The sequence below is a fragment of the Triticum aestivum genome, chromosome 3B, assembly GCF_018294505.1.
Source record: "Triticum aestivum cultivar Chinese Spring chromosome 3B, IWGSC CS RefSeq v2.1, whole genome shotgun sequence".
In the NCBI taxonomy this organism is placed as follows: domain Eukaryota; kingdom Viridiplantae; phylum Streptophyta; class Magnoliopsida; order Poales; family Poaceae; genus Triticum; species Triticum aestivum.
In genome coordinates, this window is record NC_057801.1 from 407056784 (window position 1) to 407070631 (window position 13848).

Sequence of the window (13848 nt, forward strand, 5' to 3'; positions counted from 1 at the left end):
CGGGTGTCAACGTGGTGACTGGAAAATGGATCTTTCATCACAAGTTCAATCCTGACAGATCCTTGGCACCCTACAAAGTGAGGTGGGTTGTCCGGGGGTTCACCCAACAGGAAGGTGTGGATTATGGGGAAACCTTCAGCCCCGTGGTCAAGCCCGCCACCATCCGTATTGTGTTGAGCATTGCCACGTCAAGTGCATGGCCCATTCATCAACTTGACGTCAAAAATGCCTTCCTTCATGGCGATCTCAAGGAAACGGTCTATTGTGCTCAACCATCCGGCTTCATCGACTCGTCGCGACCGGATCATGTGTGTCTCCTCCGCAAGTCTCTCTATGGCTTAAAGCAGGCTCCCCGTACGTGGTTTCATCGCTTCCAGGCTTTTCTCTTGACACTGAGTTTCCGTGCTTCCAAGAGCGACTCCTCTCTTTTCATACTCACCCACGGCACGTCTCTTGCATATCTCTTGGTTTATGTGGACGACATCATTCTCACAGCCAGCACGCCACACACTCTCCACCACATCATTAACTCTCTCAAACGGGGGTTTTCCATGACTGACATGGGTGAGCTTCATCACTTTCTCGGCATTAATGTCAACCCAAATGCATCCGGTCTCTTCCTCAGCCAACATCAATACACACTAGAGATACTTGACCACGCCAACATGCTTCATTGCAAGCCTGTTTCCACCCCAGTAGACACCACCGCCAAGCTATCCTCTAGCTCCGGTGATCCACTACCCAACCCCACCACTTACCGCAGCATAGCCGGCGCTTTACAGTACCTTACCCTCACTCACCCGGATATTTCCTATGCCGTCCAACGGATCTGTCTCTTCATGCATGAGCCTCGAGCATCACACATGCAACTCGTCAAACGAGTCCTTTGCTACTTGCGTGGCACATCTCACTTCGGTCTTCAGTTATACAAAGCCTCCTCGCTGGATCTTGTTGCCTACACGGATGCTGATTGGTCCGGCTGTCCCGACACACGGCGATCCACTTCTGGGTTTTGTGTTTACCTTGGGCAGAACATGATCTCCTGTTTTTCCAAACGTCAGCCCACAGTATCTCGCTCTAGCGCTGAAGCCGAATATCGCGGGGTCGCTACCTGTGTTGCCGAATCCTGTTGGATCTGCCAACTTCTCTATGAGCTTCGGCGTCCTCCCTCCCATGCGCCAGTGCCTCCTATCTCTCAACCAATCCAGTACAACATCAGCGCACCAAACATGTTGAGATCGACCTTCACTTTGTTCGCGATCGAGTTGCTCTTGGTGAAGTCCGGGTTCTTCACGTCCCATCGAGCTCGCAGTTTGTGGATATCTTCACCAAGGGACTGCCCTCACCGATCTACACGGAGTTTAGGTCCAGCTTGAACGTCCTACCCAACGGCGTACCAGCTGAGGGGGGGTGTTAGCATGTACATATTTCTGTTGTATTTAGTCTGGCACATCCAGCCCTAGATTTCAGGATCTCAACTAACGCCCTGGCCTGCGTGCCTACTTCCTTGGGCTTTCTATATGTAATGACTGTTGTACTGTAACCAGAGATTAAGTGCAATCATTCTATTGTCTAACTTAAATATGTACAATTACATGAAAAAACTAAATAAAGCCTCTATCAACCAATGCCTGTTTTATAAAACATCAGGAAAATTTAAAGATTATTCTCTATCCACGCGTGGGTCTTGTCAGCCTTATCTGGTCTTGCTCTTATTTCGGTGCCTTTCATTCCTTCTTTTAGATAATATTTCCATGTATCCGCAGTTGGTGTGGCTCTTCTGAAAATGAAGCTCATCCAAATACTCCAATAGCCCATTATAATGGTGTCCATAGCAAATTCTGCTGGGAGTGTGGTGGTCAAGTGAATTTCATCATAGGTCGACATGCCTCTCTGTTTGTTGGTGCAATAGAATGCCAACACATCAGTGCAAATGGGCAATCCCAGAAAAGGCGTGTCACAGTTTCCTCAGTGGATTCAGAACACAGAGCACAATTATAATCTTCCAGATGCATACTCCTTCTGTGTAGCATGTTTCTAGTGCTGATTCTATCATGAAGTAATAACCAGAAAAAGATTGTATGTCTCAGCCGACATGTTGTTTTCCACAGAAGCTTGAATGTGTTGTGTGCTGTGCTATCCCCCTGGATGGCCTTGTACATCTTAATGGAGGAGTACTTAGGTGCTGACCATGCATAAGTCTAGATGTCTTCCATTCTGTTGCTGATGAAGTCTTGCAATTCATTAAATTGCACAAAAGCCTCTTGTGACATAGGTCTGTGGAATAGTAGACTGATATCATTGTGCTCCAGAACTTTATGCAGAGATATATCTTGTTGGATTGCATAAGAGTGTAATTCTGGGTATTTGACATTGAGAGGGAGTTCTTGCCATTTATCAGAACAAAATAGCACTGCATTACCTTGACCTTCTTTACACATACTAGCATGTTGCTTGAAAGTAGGAAGTGGTTTCAGTACTGTCCTCCACCAGAATGATCCTACCTTGCTATCTCCTGGTAATTTATCCTGGTAGTGTGTTTCCCAAATAATGTTTACCCAAGGAGTGTCAAAACTTGTTGAAGAATTTATGGAGGAATTTGATGAGCAAGGCCTGGTTGTGGATCAGTAAATCAAGGACTCCCAGACCTCCCTGTCTTTTGGCCTTGCAAACTGTGTCCCAAGATGCATGAACAATACCTCTATCTTGTGTTCTATATTTCCTCCAAAAGCAGCAGTTCATGAGATAGGTGTTGATTTGTTTGGTCACTGTCTTTGGGATCTCCAAGGTGCACATAACAAAGGTAGGCAGACTAGTGAATACTGATTTCAATAGGGTTAATTTGTCACCAGCGGATAGCATAGTAGAACAACTCAGCAGCCTGTTTTCTATACGTTTCAGCATAGGAACAAAATCCCCCACCCTAGGTTTGGACAGACACAGTGGTAGCCCAAGATATGTGTGGTAGGGTACCAATCTTACAGCCAAGGAGGTTTGATAGCTCAGCTATTTTGTGAGCAGGTGTGTTGATACAGATCATTATGGACTTGGAGTAATTAACTTTTAGGCCAATATACTCAGCATAATGCAGAAGAAGATTTTTAATGTGCATCAGTTGTCTGACATCTGCCCTAGCCACCAAGATGATATCATCTGCATATTGGATAATTGGGTAGTCTGGACAAGAACTATGTATAAGTGGAGATTCAATCAGTGCATTATGGTAGGCTTCATTGAGCATGGATTAGGCGTCGGAGCCTGGCCGAAGTAACCGGACGAGGCCGCACCGGAGGCCGATTCGCGGCGAACTTCAGGCCGACCTCACCCTCCTGCTGCTCCGATGGGAGCCGCCCCGGCCTCTCTGGCTCCTCCTTTTGCCGGCGTCGGCCCCGCCCGTCTGCCGCCGCCATCTGCGCGCGGCCTCGCCGCAGCCTCCCTCGCCTACCGCAAGGCTGACCCGACCGTGCAGGGGCGAGTGGTCTCGCGCGAGGTTCCGGCCAGCTCCAATCTGGTCCTCGCGTCGCCATCACCTACCGCATCGCCCATCGTTGCTGCTGAAGACGGCGGTCATGTCACTGGGCCCTCTTCCGACACGAGGGCTGAAAAGCTGCTTGCTGCCTCGGGTGCTTCTGATGCTTTGGCTACCGGCATGGTGCGGTCTTCGTGGAGCTCCCTCGATGACGAAGATGATGAGGATGGCGTAGTGCTGGCCCCGCAAACGCCGCTGGCTGCTAAGTGCTCCAGCGGGGTCAGCGTTGTGCGTGAGGCAGTTAACTGCGAGGGTTGGCATGAGGTGCGGCCGCGGCATGATCCGCATCGTCTGGCGTCTCCAGCTCCAGCTTTGTCCTCTCGGCCCATTCCTGTGTGGCTCCATGGTCGTTGTTGCAGGTGCCTTGCTATTGGGCATCGTGCGGCGAAGTGCAGGGATCCTTTTCGGTGCTCTCATTGCTTGGGTAACGGCCATCGGGCCCGTGAGTGTCGGAAGGCTTGGCGACCCCTCAGCTTGCTCGATAACCCTGCTGCTTCTTCATTGTCCCGCCTCGACACCATCCATCATCTTCATCCACCTTTATGTCAGGCCCGGTCTGATGCCACGCTTCCCTCCAATGCGACCCGACGTGACTCCTGGGCGTCGGTTGTTTCTTCTTCTGCTGGTTCTGCAGCCTCAGCTGAGGTGGCGCTTCAGTCTGTCTTTGCCGTGCAAACCGAACTGCTACGCTCTGAGCTGCAAGGCATGGCTTCTTTACAGATGGTGAAGGCGATTCAACCTCTGAGTGATGTGGTTGATTCAATGAACAGTTGGTTGTTGCGGGCTGGGAGCCTTCTGGAGCGTGTGGAGGTTGCTCTGGGCAGGCTATCTCCTGCGACGGCTGAGGCGTCACACCCTCCTATGCTGTCTCCTCTGCCAAAGCTTGTTGTTGACTTCGAGGGCGACAAAGATGTGGATCTCTATGGCTGCTTCTCGCCTCGTGCTGTGGGCTTCTCGCCCCGTGTTGGGTCTAGTTCGGCGCCCCGTGTGTTGCCGGACTTCGAGGGTGAGGCCTCCGTCGAGGTTGTGTCTCCGGTGTTGCAAATCATGCCTGAGTTGCAGGTGTTGTGTGGGGAACCTGTTTCGCCTCTGTCGATGGGGCAACTCAAGTTGGACTCTCTCCATGCTTCAGAGGTGGACCTGGTGTCCTCATCACCCTCTATGGAGCCTTGTCAGGCATCAAACAGCCTACCTCTCGGCAATATGGAGCGCGGAGTTTCGGATGATGCCGTCATTCCCTCATCTATGGCCATCGAGCAGGTGATGCCTGTGAGTGGCATGACCATTGAGCCACTTGTGTTGTCACCTGCCCCAAATTCAAATGCTCTCTTCGCTAAGGAACTTTGTGACTTGCTAGCCAGTGTGGAGGTTGCTAGACCTGGTTTGGGCAGGTCGATTGCTTGCCTCCTGACAGGGACACCAAGAGACAAACAAAAGAAGGTGGGCAAAGACAAGAGTGGCGCCAAAGGCAAGACGTTTGTGGCTGCTTGATTGGGTTGTGGTTTTGGGTTGGGAGGTGCCTCGGGGTTTGTGGATGTTGTATACTCGGCAAGTGTGACGGGCCATCTGTGCGTTTGTGGGGTTCCATGTTGTGTGAGTAGTTCATATGTGCTTCGATTGTATTGGTTTTCGCCTGGTTTTCCGTTAATTAACTGGGCAATTCTCTTCTTCTTAATTAATCGATGAGGCAAAACTTTTGCCTCCGTTTCGAAAAAAAATTGAGCATGGATTGGAGTACATCTGCTGCAATCACAAAGATCAATGGGGATAATGGATCACCTTGTCTGACTCCCTTTTTGCAGAGGAATTGTTTCCCTGGCACCCCATTGAACTACAATAATTAAAGATACATGTGTTGTAGAGTCTCGAATTAGGCTTTCAGTAACTGAAGAACAGAAATCGAACAAAAAGACGAGCACAAAGGTGCAAAACTCCACGGAAACACAGCCGGGCAGAAGCTGGATTTGATGGCAACAAGAAAACTCTATCGGGAGAACTCAAATAGAGATAGTACAATTTCCTGGGCCCACTAGCCAGCCTCTTGGTTAGCAGACTGATGAGATGATAGTTACCCAAGGGATTTTTGGGCACTGCCACTAAGTAATCAAACAAATCTCGAGATAAAACAATTGCTTTGTAATATTTGGGCAGCAATGGGAAGTTTCACAAGGGATTGAAGAATCAACAAAATTTCTGCCTTCATTAACTCGTCAGAAATGACAACATTACTGGTCGGGTTTACATTCTCCGACGAGGAAAGTAACAGTTACTCAGCTAGAGCTGGTAAAGAAGCTGGAGGCTCAAGAAGACTAATTAGCCTTTCCTACAAGTCCTACAGAGCATAGTTGTGCGAAATTTCTACATGCTTGAAATACAAAATAACCTCTATATCATGTACAGAAACAACTATACTATGTTCAATCCATCCGCACTGGCTGTTGGACAGCAGTATGGCACTACGTACAAGGAATCTGAAAGAATGTCATCCTCCTCATCTTTTCTGGAAGTTGAACCTCATGATGGCGAAACTAAACAGGAAGGCGAACAGCACGGTGAAAGCAACGTGCACCACCGCCACAACCCACAAGAAGTCATGATGGAAACCAAAGTAGTCCGTGACAAACTGGGCCACAGTTATCTGTGGGCCTGGAACTCCCTGATCGAGCGGTTGTTGGATATCACCAAACTGGGAGGCAACCAGTCCGTATAGCGTCCATGCCACCGGGCAAATCCATGAGTACCACCTCCACCAAATAGGAAGTTTCTGAAGTAAAAGTTCAATGGATGAGTTATGTGAAAGACAAGGAGCACTGGTAAGTACAAAGTTTACACAAAAGAAATGAAAAATGTATCAAGAGTGCAACTTACAGGTCGGGGGATAAGATATCCTGAGAAGAGGTTCCATACGTTGTAGAATGCTGATGAGATGATAGCTGCTATGCTCTCATTCGGCGTCAAGCCAACAGCCATCATTCCATAGAACGTGAAATATAGCATGGTGAAGTACATGAAGAACAAGTACCACAAGAACTTGGCAACTGTCCATTCGAATCCAATCATGGAATAGACTAGCCCGCCATATATCAAAGCCTGAACCAATACGTACGGAAATTCGATAGCAACCTAGAAAAGGGATAACATGACATTGTTTAGGTTCCAGGACTGAGATAATTCAAGAATGTTGATAAACTGAGCCATGATAAACTGCCAGTTCTGTGACTTTAACCACGGCTGTGACTCCGATTGCCAGTTCTGTGACTTTAACCACGGCTGTGACTCCGATTGCCAGTTCTTAAAGGTCATTCATACATCTACCATGAAATAGGTAAACCGAGAGTCTAAGAAATTACCTGTCCAAATGCATATGGAAAAGCTGAATACATGCCAGCTGCTCTTTCCCGGTAAAAGACTGTTCGCTCCACCACGACAACTGGTTGAACAGAACCAGAATTTTGCACTCCGATGTATAGTACTGCAGCATACATTGATCCCATGGCATTGAATAGATCCTGTGATCTTCGACTGCATCGCGATATAAGTAAGGCGTCAGATATATCTTACTTGAAGTAGTATATCCAAAGTACAGAACAAAATGAAGTTATAGTATCAGTTAGGAGATGTACGTTTTACTTCCAAGGTCCCAGAACATCGTTCCGAACATTAGCGCAATGACGATGGTGAAGAGTAATCTCACTGCTGTGTAGGATGGGTTTCTCCAATACGACAATTTTTGCTTCCACAAGCAAGCTAGACACTGTGTGACGAATGATCTAGAGTACTGTGTAGGGAAGTTGAGATCTCTAGAGCCAGGAGGTGGCATGCTTAGCTCCTTTATGAGTTCCTTGTTCCTTCTGAAATTGCGAAAATGAAAAGTAGTTAGAAGTGTCACTCACACTACAATGTATATGAATGGCTTGTGGGGAAGCTTACTGATATAGTTCTGATTGTCTGTAAACTTCAGCGAAATCAATACCAAGCATTTCCTCCTGCGCACTAGAGGACACTTCCAACATCCATGTCGCTGGGTTATATCCATCTTTTATCTTACTAATGCCTTCAATTTCCTGAATAAACGTACACAAGGAATGTTCGATGTGATCTAGCTGGCAACAAGAGTTACAAGGTGTGGTACAGCTGCTGGTTTTGATCTTCTTACCTCAAAATACTCAATCAAATTTGCTGAATTTTGGCCAACAGGACCAACATAAATTTCTTCTCCCCCTCTCTTCATCAAGAAAAGCTGCAGCCGTACATAGTCAATATATGACCTTAATAAAGCTAAGGATAATAACTGAGATAGAGAATAATGAATAACCACCTCATCAAATGCTTCAAATATGTCAATACTTGGCTGGTGGATGGTGCAAACAACGGTCCTGCCAGTGTTAACAGTGTTCCTAACAGTCCTCATCACAATTGCAGCTGCACGAGCATCAAGACCAGATGTTGGCTCATCCATAAAAATGATCGACGGGTTAGCAACAAGCTCCACGGCAATTGTAAGCCTCTTGCGTTGCTCAGTTGATAGACCATTCACTCCAGGGAGCCCAACAAGTGCCCCCCTCAATGATGTGAGCTCTACAAGATCCATGATCTCCTCGATGAACATCTGTCATCACAGTTCAGCCGGTAAGATCTCCAATCAGATGAGAAAAAAGAAATCAAGAACTGATCATTTGCCTAGATCAAAGCTAACTAACCTTTCTTCTTTCTGAGTCAACCTCTGCAGGAAGCCGCAGCCATGCAGAAAATACGAGTGATTCATATATCGTCACATGTGGAGAATGAATATCATTTTGCTCACAGTATCCCGATATACGTGCAAAGGTCTCTTGCTTCTTTGGATAGCCTGATACGGTGATTTCCCCCTCTATGTATCCTCCGGTTTTCCTACCCGCTAAAACATCCATCAGGGTTGTCTTTCCAGCACCACTCACACCCATTAATGCAGTAAGTACTCCTGGCCTAAAAGAACCACTGACACCCTTCAAAAGCAACAAGCGGTCTTCCGTTACTCCTTGTGCTTTCATTGCCTGTGGATATAAAGCAATATACCTGGGTAAGCAAACTTGGGTAATGGGTATACAATCATAATTGTGCTCTCATGTTCATTGGTAGGAAATTTACCTCTGGCATGTCCACCGAGTATTTTGTGTCGTTAAAGGTAAGTGACAGTGGTGTAAATGGAAGTACCAGTCTCTTCCTGCTGTCACTAGAGTCCACGCCACTAATCCCCGAGTTTCGGTCACTAATGTGAGATAATTCCAATTCCTGCTTCCTAGAATTCTTTTCCTTATGACCATCTAGAGCTTTACCAGTTAAATTTGCATGTTTTTCTTTCAGTTCCTCTTCAGACATTGATGGGTGAGCGTCTGTCAATGCTGCAAAGAGAAGAAAGTGGCTACAGTTATTATCCTATAAGTTAAATGCCTAAATTATAACCTGCAAATGTTGATTATCTGATCCTTGATAAATAAGTAGTTTTGTAAATATACTTACGACTCAAAACTGACAGTGCTAAGGTGTAGAGCAGGTTGAAGAGGAGAGTGTATCCAACCATGGCACCAAGCCCAATCCAGTACCACTTAGCTTCCGTAAAGATGCCACGATTCTTAAGCACGGTAACTCCAATGGTCTCATTTGTTCCACTAACAATCTGTAAAATATGAATACATATTGAATTTTCTATGTGTGTGTCGTGGTGACTTTGATTTCTTCTCAAGACGGAGGGTACTTACTTGGTTCCAACTGGGCCCCAAAAATTCGTTTGTTGAAATAGCGTTCTGTGCATATGATAGGGGAGATATCCAGTAACCCCAAATCCACCACTTTTTGATATCAGCTGGAAAAGACAAATAAGATGGTATCATGTAAGCAACAATCAACATTTAGTTCCATCGTTGTCATATAAAGATGGCAACATTCATTTTATCATGGTCGAGCCAGTAACTTACGTCTTGCAAGGATGAAGCCACCCAATGCTGCAAAAGCCAACAATGATAAAGGTCCAAAGGTGTGGGACACAACCATGTCTCTTCCAATTCCAGCAATGAAACGGAACAGCGAAGATGACATCTGATTGATCGCAAGGAGCAGCAGATACTGCTTAAAGAACCTGAGCACAAGAAATCATTCAGACTTCACAGAGCTAGTACTTGTGGAGCAATAATTTAAAATACTTGCTCACAAAAATACATAACTGCCTAAGAAGCAATATAAGTGTGTAAGCAAATTGATGTTTGCATCAGTGTCATACCTGCTTACACTGGGATCAAATCCAATGACATAATACGTGGTGAAAACATAAACTCCAACTTCAACAAACGTGATAGGGATCTGAAGAATCCATGATGGTATGGTGTAGGCCCATGCAGGAAAGAAAAGAAGATCCCTCTGCTTGAAGAAGACAGGAAGTTTCATGACGGTCATCGCAAGCTCCGCAAAACCATTAAACATTATTGTGTCAAGAGCAAAGAACAGCGCCCCCAAATAGATTGTTCCATATTCAACATTACGGCGCATGTTTGTACGGAAAAATGTGGTCATCACAATGAACGCCATCAGAGTTAGCTGCAATGATGCAAAGGTTCAGATTGATGCTACTTAATAATCTCCATCCTAATAAATCAAGGAAAACATATTAAAGATATGAACTTACATTGACAGCTTTAAATATGTACATGAATGCATTTCTCTTCATGAGTAGAAGCTCTCTATCGATAGTGGCTTTCAGCAACTCCATCCTGCTGACACCAAACTTTGAAGTGGCCAGAGCAGCAGGGTGACTTCTGGTCCTATCAAATGGCACTTTAAGCTCATTCTCTATCGACTTGCCCACATGGAAGGAACGGAATGCATCCGCAAATTGCTTGACAGGTACAAAACGATATGGCCTGTCACCCCTGTACCAATATTGCTCCTGGTCTTTCTTTGATGTCACCTTTTCAGTTATTCAGAGATTTCAGTACCATTCTCTTTAAGAAAAAACAGAATCACAGCTGTAATAAGAATTTATAGATGAGACACACACCTCCTGTAAAAAGTCAGCAACACCCTTTCTGCCAGGGCATCTGAAGCCCATGAACTCAAAGAACTCGAGCACATTTTCTCGGGGGCCCTGGTACACAACCTGCCCGTCAGAGAGGAGTATAATGTCGTCAAACAAGTTGTATGTTTCAGGAGCTGGCTGTAGCAAGGAGATGACAGCAGTTCCGCCTAGGATGTGGATAGTCTGCCTGAGAGAATTCACAATCTGGTATGTGGTTGAGCTATCCAGTCCAGTGGATATCTCATCCATGAACAGAGCTTTTGCAGGGCCAACAAGCATTTCACCTGTGCGTTGAAGATACATGAGTCGATTAGGAATTTCTTAAATAAGACCTTTTTTTTGCAGGTGCAAATAAGACTATTTTACTGTGATGAAGAAGGTGCAAGTCTCGGATTGCTGTACAAATATAAAATGAACCTCATTCTTGGTGAAAATATATATACCTGTTGTGACACGCTTGCGTTGTCCACCAGATATACCCCTTAGCATCTCATTGCCTACCAACGTGTCAGCACAAATATCCAGTCCTAGTATCTGCAGTTACATGCAAGAGTAACAAGACATGAGAAGTCGTCGTTCTATTAATACACAAATGTACATAAGATTCATCCTTGCAGTGCTTCAGCTGGACTCATAGGTAGCAGACTATACCTTCAGTATGTATTCTGTCACAATACTGGATTCTTGCCCTCCCATAGCTGAGGCCTACAGGGCGTAAGTAACGAAACAAGTGTTAACTAATTACTGATAAACAAGGCTTGTTCAAATGATTGTCTTCAATACTAAGCTAGTCACATAAAACAGCTTTAAGAAGCATAAAGTGCTCTAAAATGCGATAACATCCTCACCTTCATGTAGACATCGATATCATGATCGGGCTTGATGTTCGCTGCCTTTTCCCTTCTCGCCAGCTCAGTAAGCATCTCTAGAAGAAGCAAAACAGCAAAGCTCAGAGCCTATCGCCAGGATGACAGATAAGATAAGCACATTCCCAATAATTAGGCAGCAGCATACCATATCTAGTGCCAACACCTTGGCACCGAGCCGAGAAGGCCAGCGTCTCCCTCACGGTCATTTCCCCGATGTGGAGATCGTGCTGACTGATGTAAGCGGCGGTCCTCTGGGGAACGAACTCGTCCATCCCGTGGCCGTTGTAGGTGACCTTCCCGGAGACCTTGAGGTCCTTGTCGAGCTTCCCTGCCATGGCCAGAAGAAGCGTCGTCTTACCCGAGCCAGGAGGCCCGAGCAGCAGCGTCATCCTCCGGGGCTTGATGATCCCGCTGACGTCGTGGAGGACGGTCATGGCCTGCTTCCGGCTGGGGATGACGTGGAGCGCGTTCCCGACGGCCTGGAGCACACCGAGCAATCAACAGGCTTAGATAGATATCGAGAAAGGGCACGGTTCTTCCAATGGCGTAGCATGCGGTGGCGCTTGCGCTGGCGAAACGAGGTGGACGCGCACGCCATTCGCTCGGCGGAATGCCGCACAGCCGCGCGGCCTATGCGCCAATGTCGCGTGCCATGGGGTGGAGGTCGGACGATTTCGTGGCGTGGATGGGGATGCGGTGGAGGTTCCCCGAGGTAGGGAACGACCGTGGCGGCGCCGTGCCGGTGCCGGTGGCCATCGGCGGAGGGGTTTTCTTAATTTTTTTAAAGGGGTGGCCATCGGCGGAGCATTGTTTTGAGTGCCGTGTGTCTAGTATTATCGCTCTGTTGCGGGCCGAGCCCGGCGTCGCAACAGTTTGGACTTGTTGGGCTACTTTACGCTAGAAGAAATTTAGTACACTCCTAAGATCCTTTTTCTTGTCTATAAAAAAACATTTATCTTTGGAACAGAAAAAATATTAGTAGGACTTAGTACAATTTGAAAGGAGAAAGAATTAGGACTTGAATATTATTAGGTGGCGGCTAGGCAGAGAAAAAGCCTCGAAAGCGAGACACGGTCAGAGTAATATTTTGTGCAGGACAAGTAGCCGAAACGGTAGTAATTCTGCAACGTGTGTGCTTGGTCGTTTGTGAAGCCAAGAAAATATCACGCGCCGAGAGGCGACTCACCTACCGCATTGCTTGCTCGCTGATGAGCCAAAAGCATACAGCTCGCTCGCAAGTTGCAATCGCAAGAACGAGAAAACAAAGCCCCTACTTGGCTTCAATTCTCGCAGCGTCGCTGTCGAGCAGTGTATATAACCATAAGAAAAACGAGAGAGCACTGTCACTCGCCTCCATCGCGGAACCAGCGGCACCAAAAGCAGCCCATACTCATCGACTAATTGGTCCTACCATGCACCAGTGCTCGGGCTCAGCCAAGCCAGGACTGATTAGTTAACGGAGCAGGTCATCATTAACTATGATCAACATGCTTGTTCCAATGGTGTGGAGAAAAACAAAGACAAATTGAAGCTAAGCCGCCATGGACTGTGGCATCGGTTTCGCAGAGGAACTGAACCTTTTGTGCAGGCGGCTTTACCTCGAGTGTGTTGGTGACGGAGTTGATGAGCGTGGGGAGGCCGCGGTTGCCGACGCGCACCTCGGCCTCGATCTCCAGCTTCTCGAACCGCACCTCGATGGTGGGGTAGTCGATGCCCACCCTGTCCATGCGCTCCTTGAGCTTGAGGAGGAAGTTCTCGTGGTCGTCGTCGGCCGCGCGGACCAGCCGCTCGATGAGCGCCCGGCTCTCGTGGGCGCCCAGCCGGCCCACGTCCACCTCCACCTTCTCCCCGCCGTCCTCCACCGTCAGGATCCCGCGCCGCACCCGGTCGTACGTGGGCAGACGCTCCAGGGCCGCCCACCGCAGCGCCTCCTCGTCGTCCTCCTCCTCCTGGAACCGCGACGACGTCCGCGAGAACACGTCGTCGCCGCGACGCCATAGCGAGCTGTCCCGCCGCAGGCTCGTCACCCGGTGGATCTCTCGATCCATCTTCGCCTTTGCTTACTTATCTTCCTCTTCCTCCTCCGTTGATCACTCTCTGCACTGGCTTGGGTTAGCTCTGTTGCGCAGCTCCTCCTTGCCTTGCGACAGGGGGCTGGTTTGGCTTGGGGTACGAACTGGTAGGAAGGGAGCAGACGAAGGCGTCCTTATATATACGCCCAGGAGAAGAGAAGGGAATGGTTGAGGCTGGTGAGGAGGAAGACCACGCCAGCGAGCCACATTATCGAGTTTCGCCTCACCTACCTTGAGCGAGTCCTTGACCTTGACACATTTTGTACAGGTCCGGTGCACTGTGCGAGCTTGGACCCGGCACGGGATGTGGTGGTCGTCGAACTGCTAGAT

General features: G+C 47.7%; 1 protein-coding gene across 1 annotated transcript; it reads right to left on the bottom strand.

The window, feature by feature from the left end:
* Positions 1 to 5702: 5702 nt before the first annotated feature.
* Positions 5703 to 13629, bottom strand: LOC123070093 (ABC transporter G family member 37). Its single transcript, XM_044493116.1, has 20 exons — positions 13045 to 13629; positions 11592 to 11925; positions 11426 to 11502; positions 11229 to 11282; positions 11021 to 11111; positions 10560 to 10861; positions 10188 to 10469; positions 9786 to 10099; positions 9484 to 9644; positions 9268 to 9371; positions 9029 to 9185; positions 8657 to 8910; positions 8230 to 8562; positions 7848 to 8138; positions 7686 to 7769; positions 7460 to 7593; positions 7153 to 7380; positions 6880 to 7051; positions 6398 to 6652; positions 5703 to 6293 (listed from the first exon to the last, which is right to left on the bottom strand). Exons 1-20 carry the CDS (start codon positions 13492 to 13494, stop codon positions 6021 to 6023), a joined length of 4350 nt encoding a protein of 1449 aa, XP_044349051.1. The 5' UTR covers positions 13495 to 13629; the 3' UTR covers positions 5703 to 6020.
* Positions 13630 to 13848: the final 219 nt, after the last annotated feature.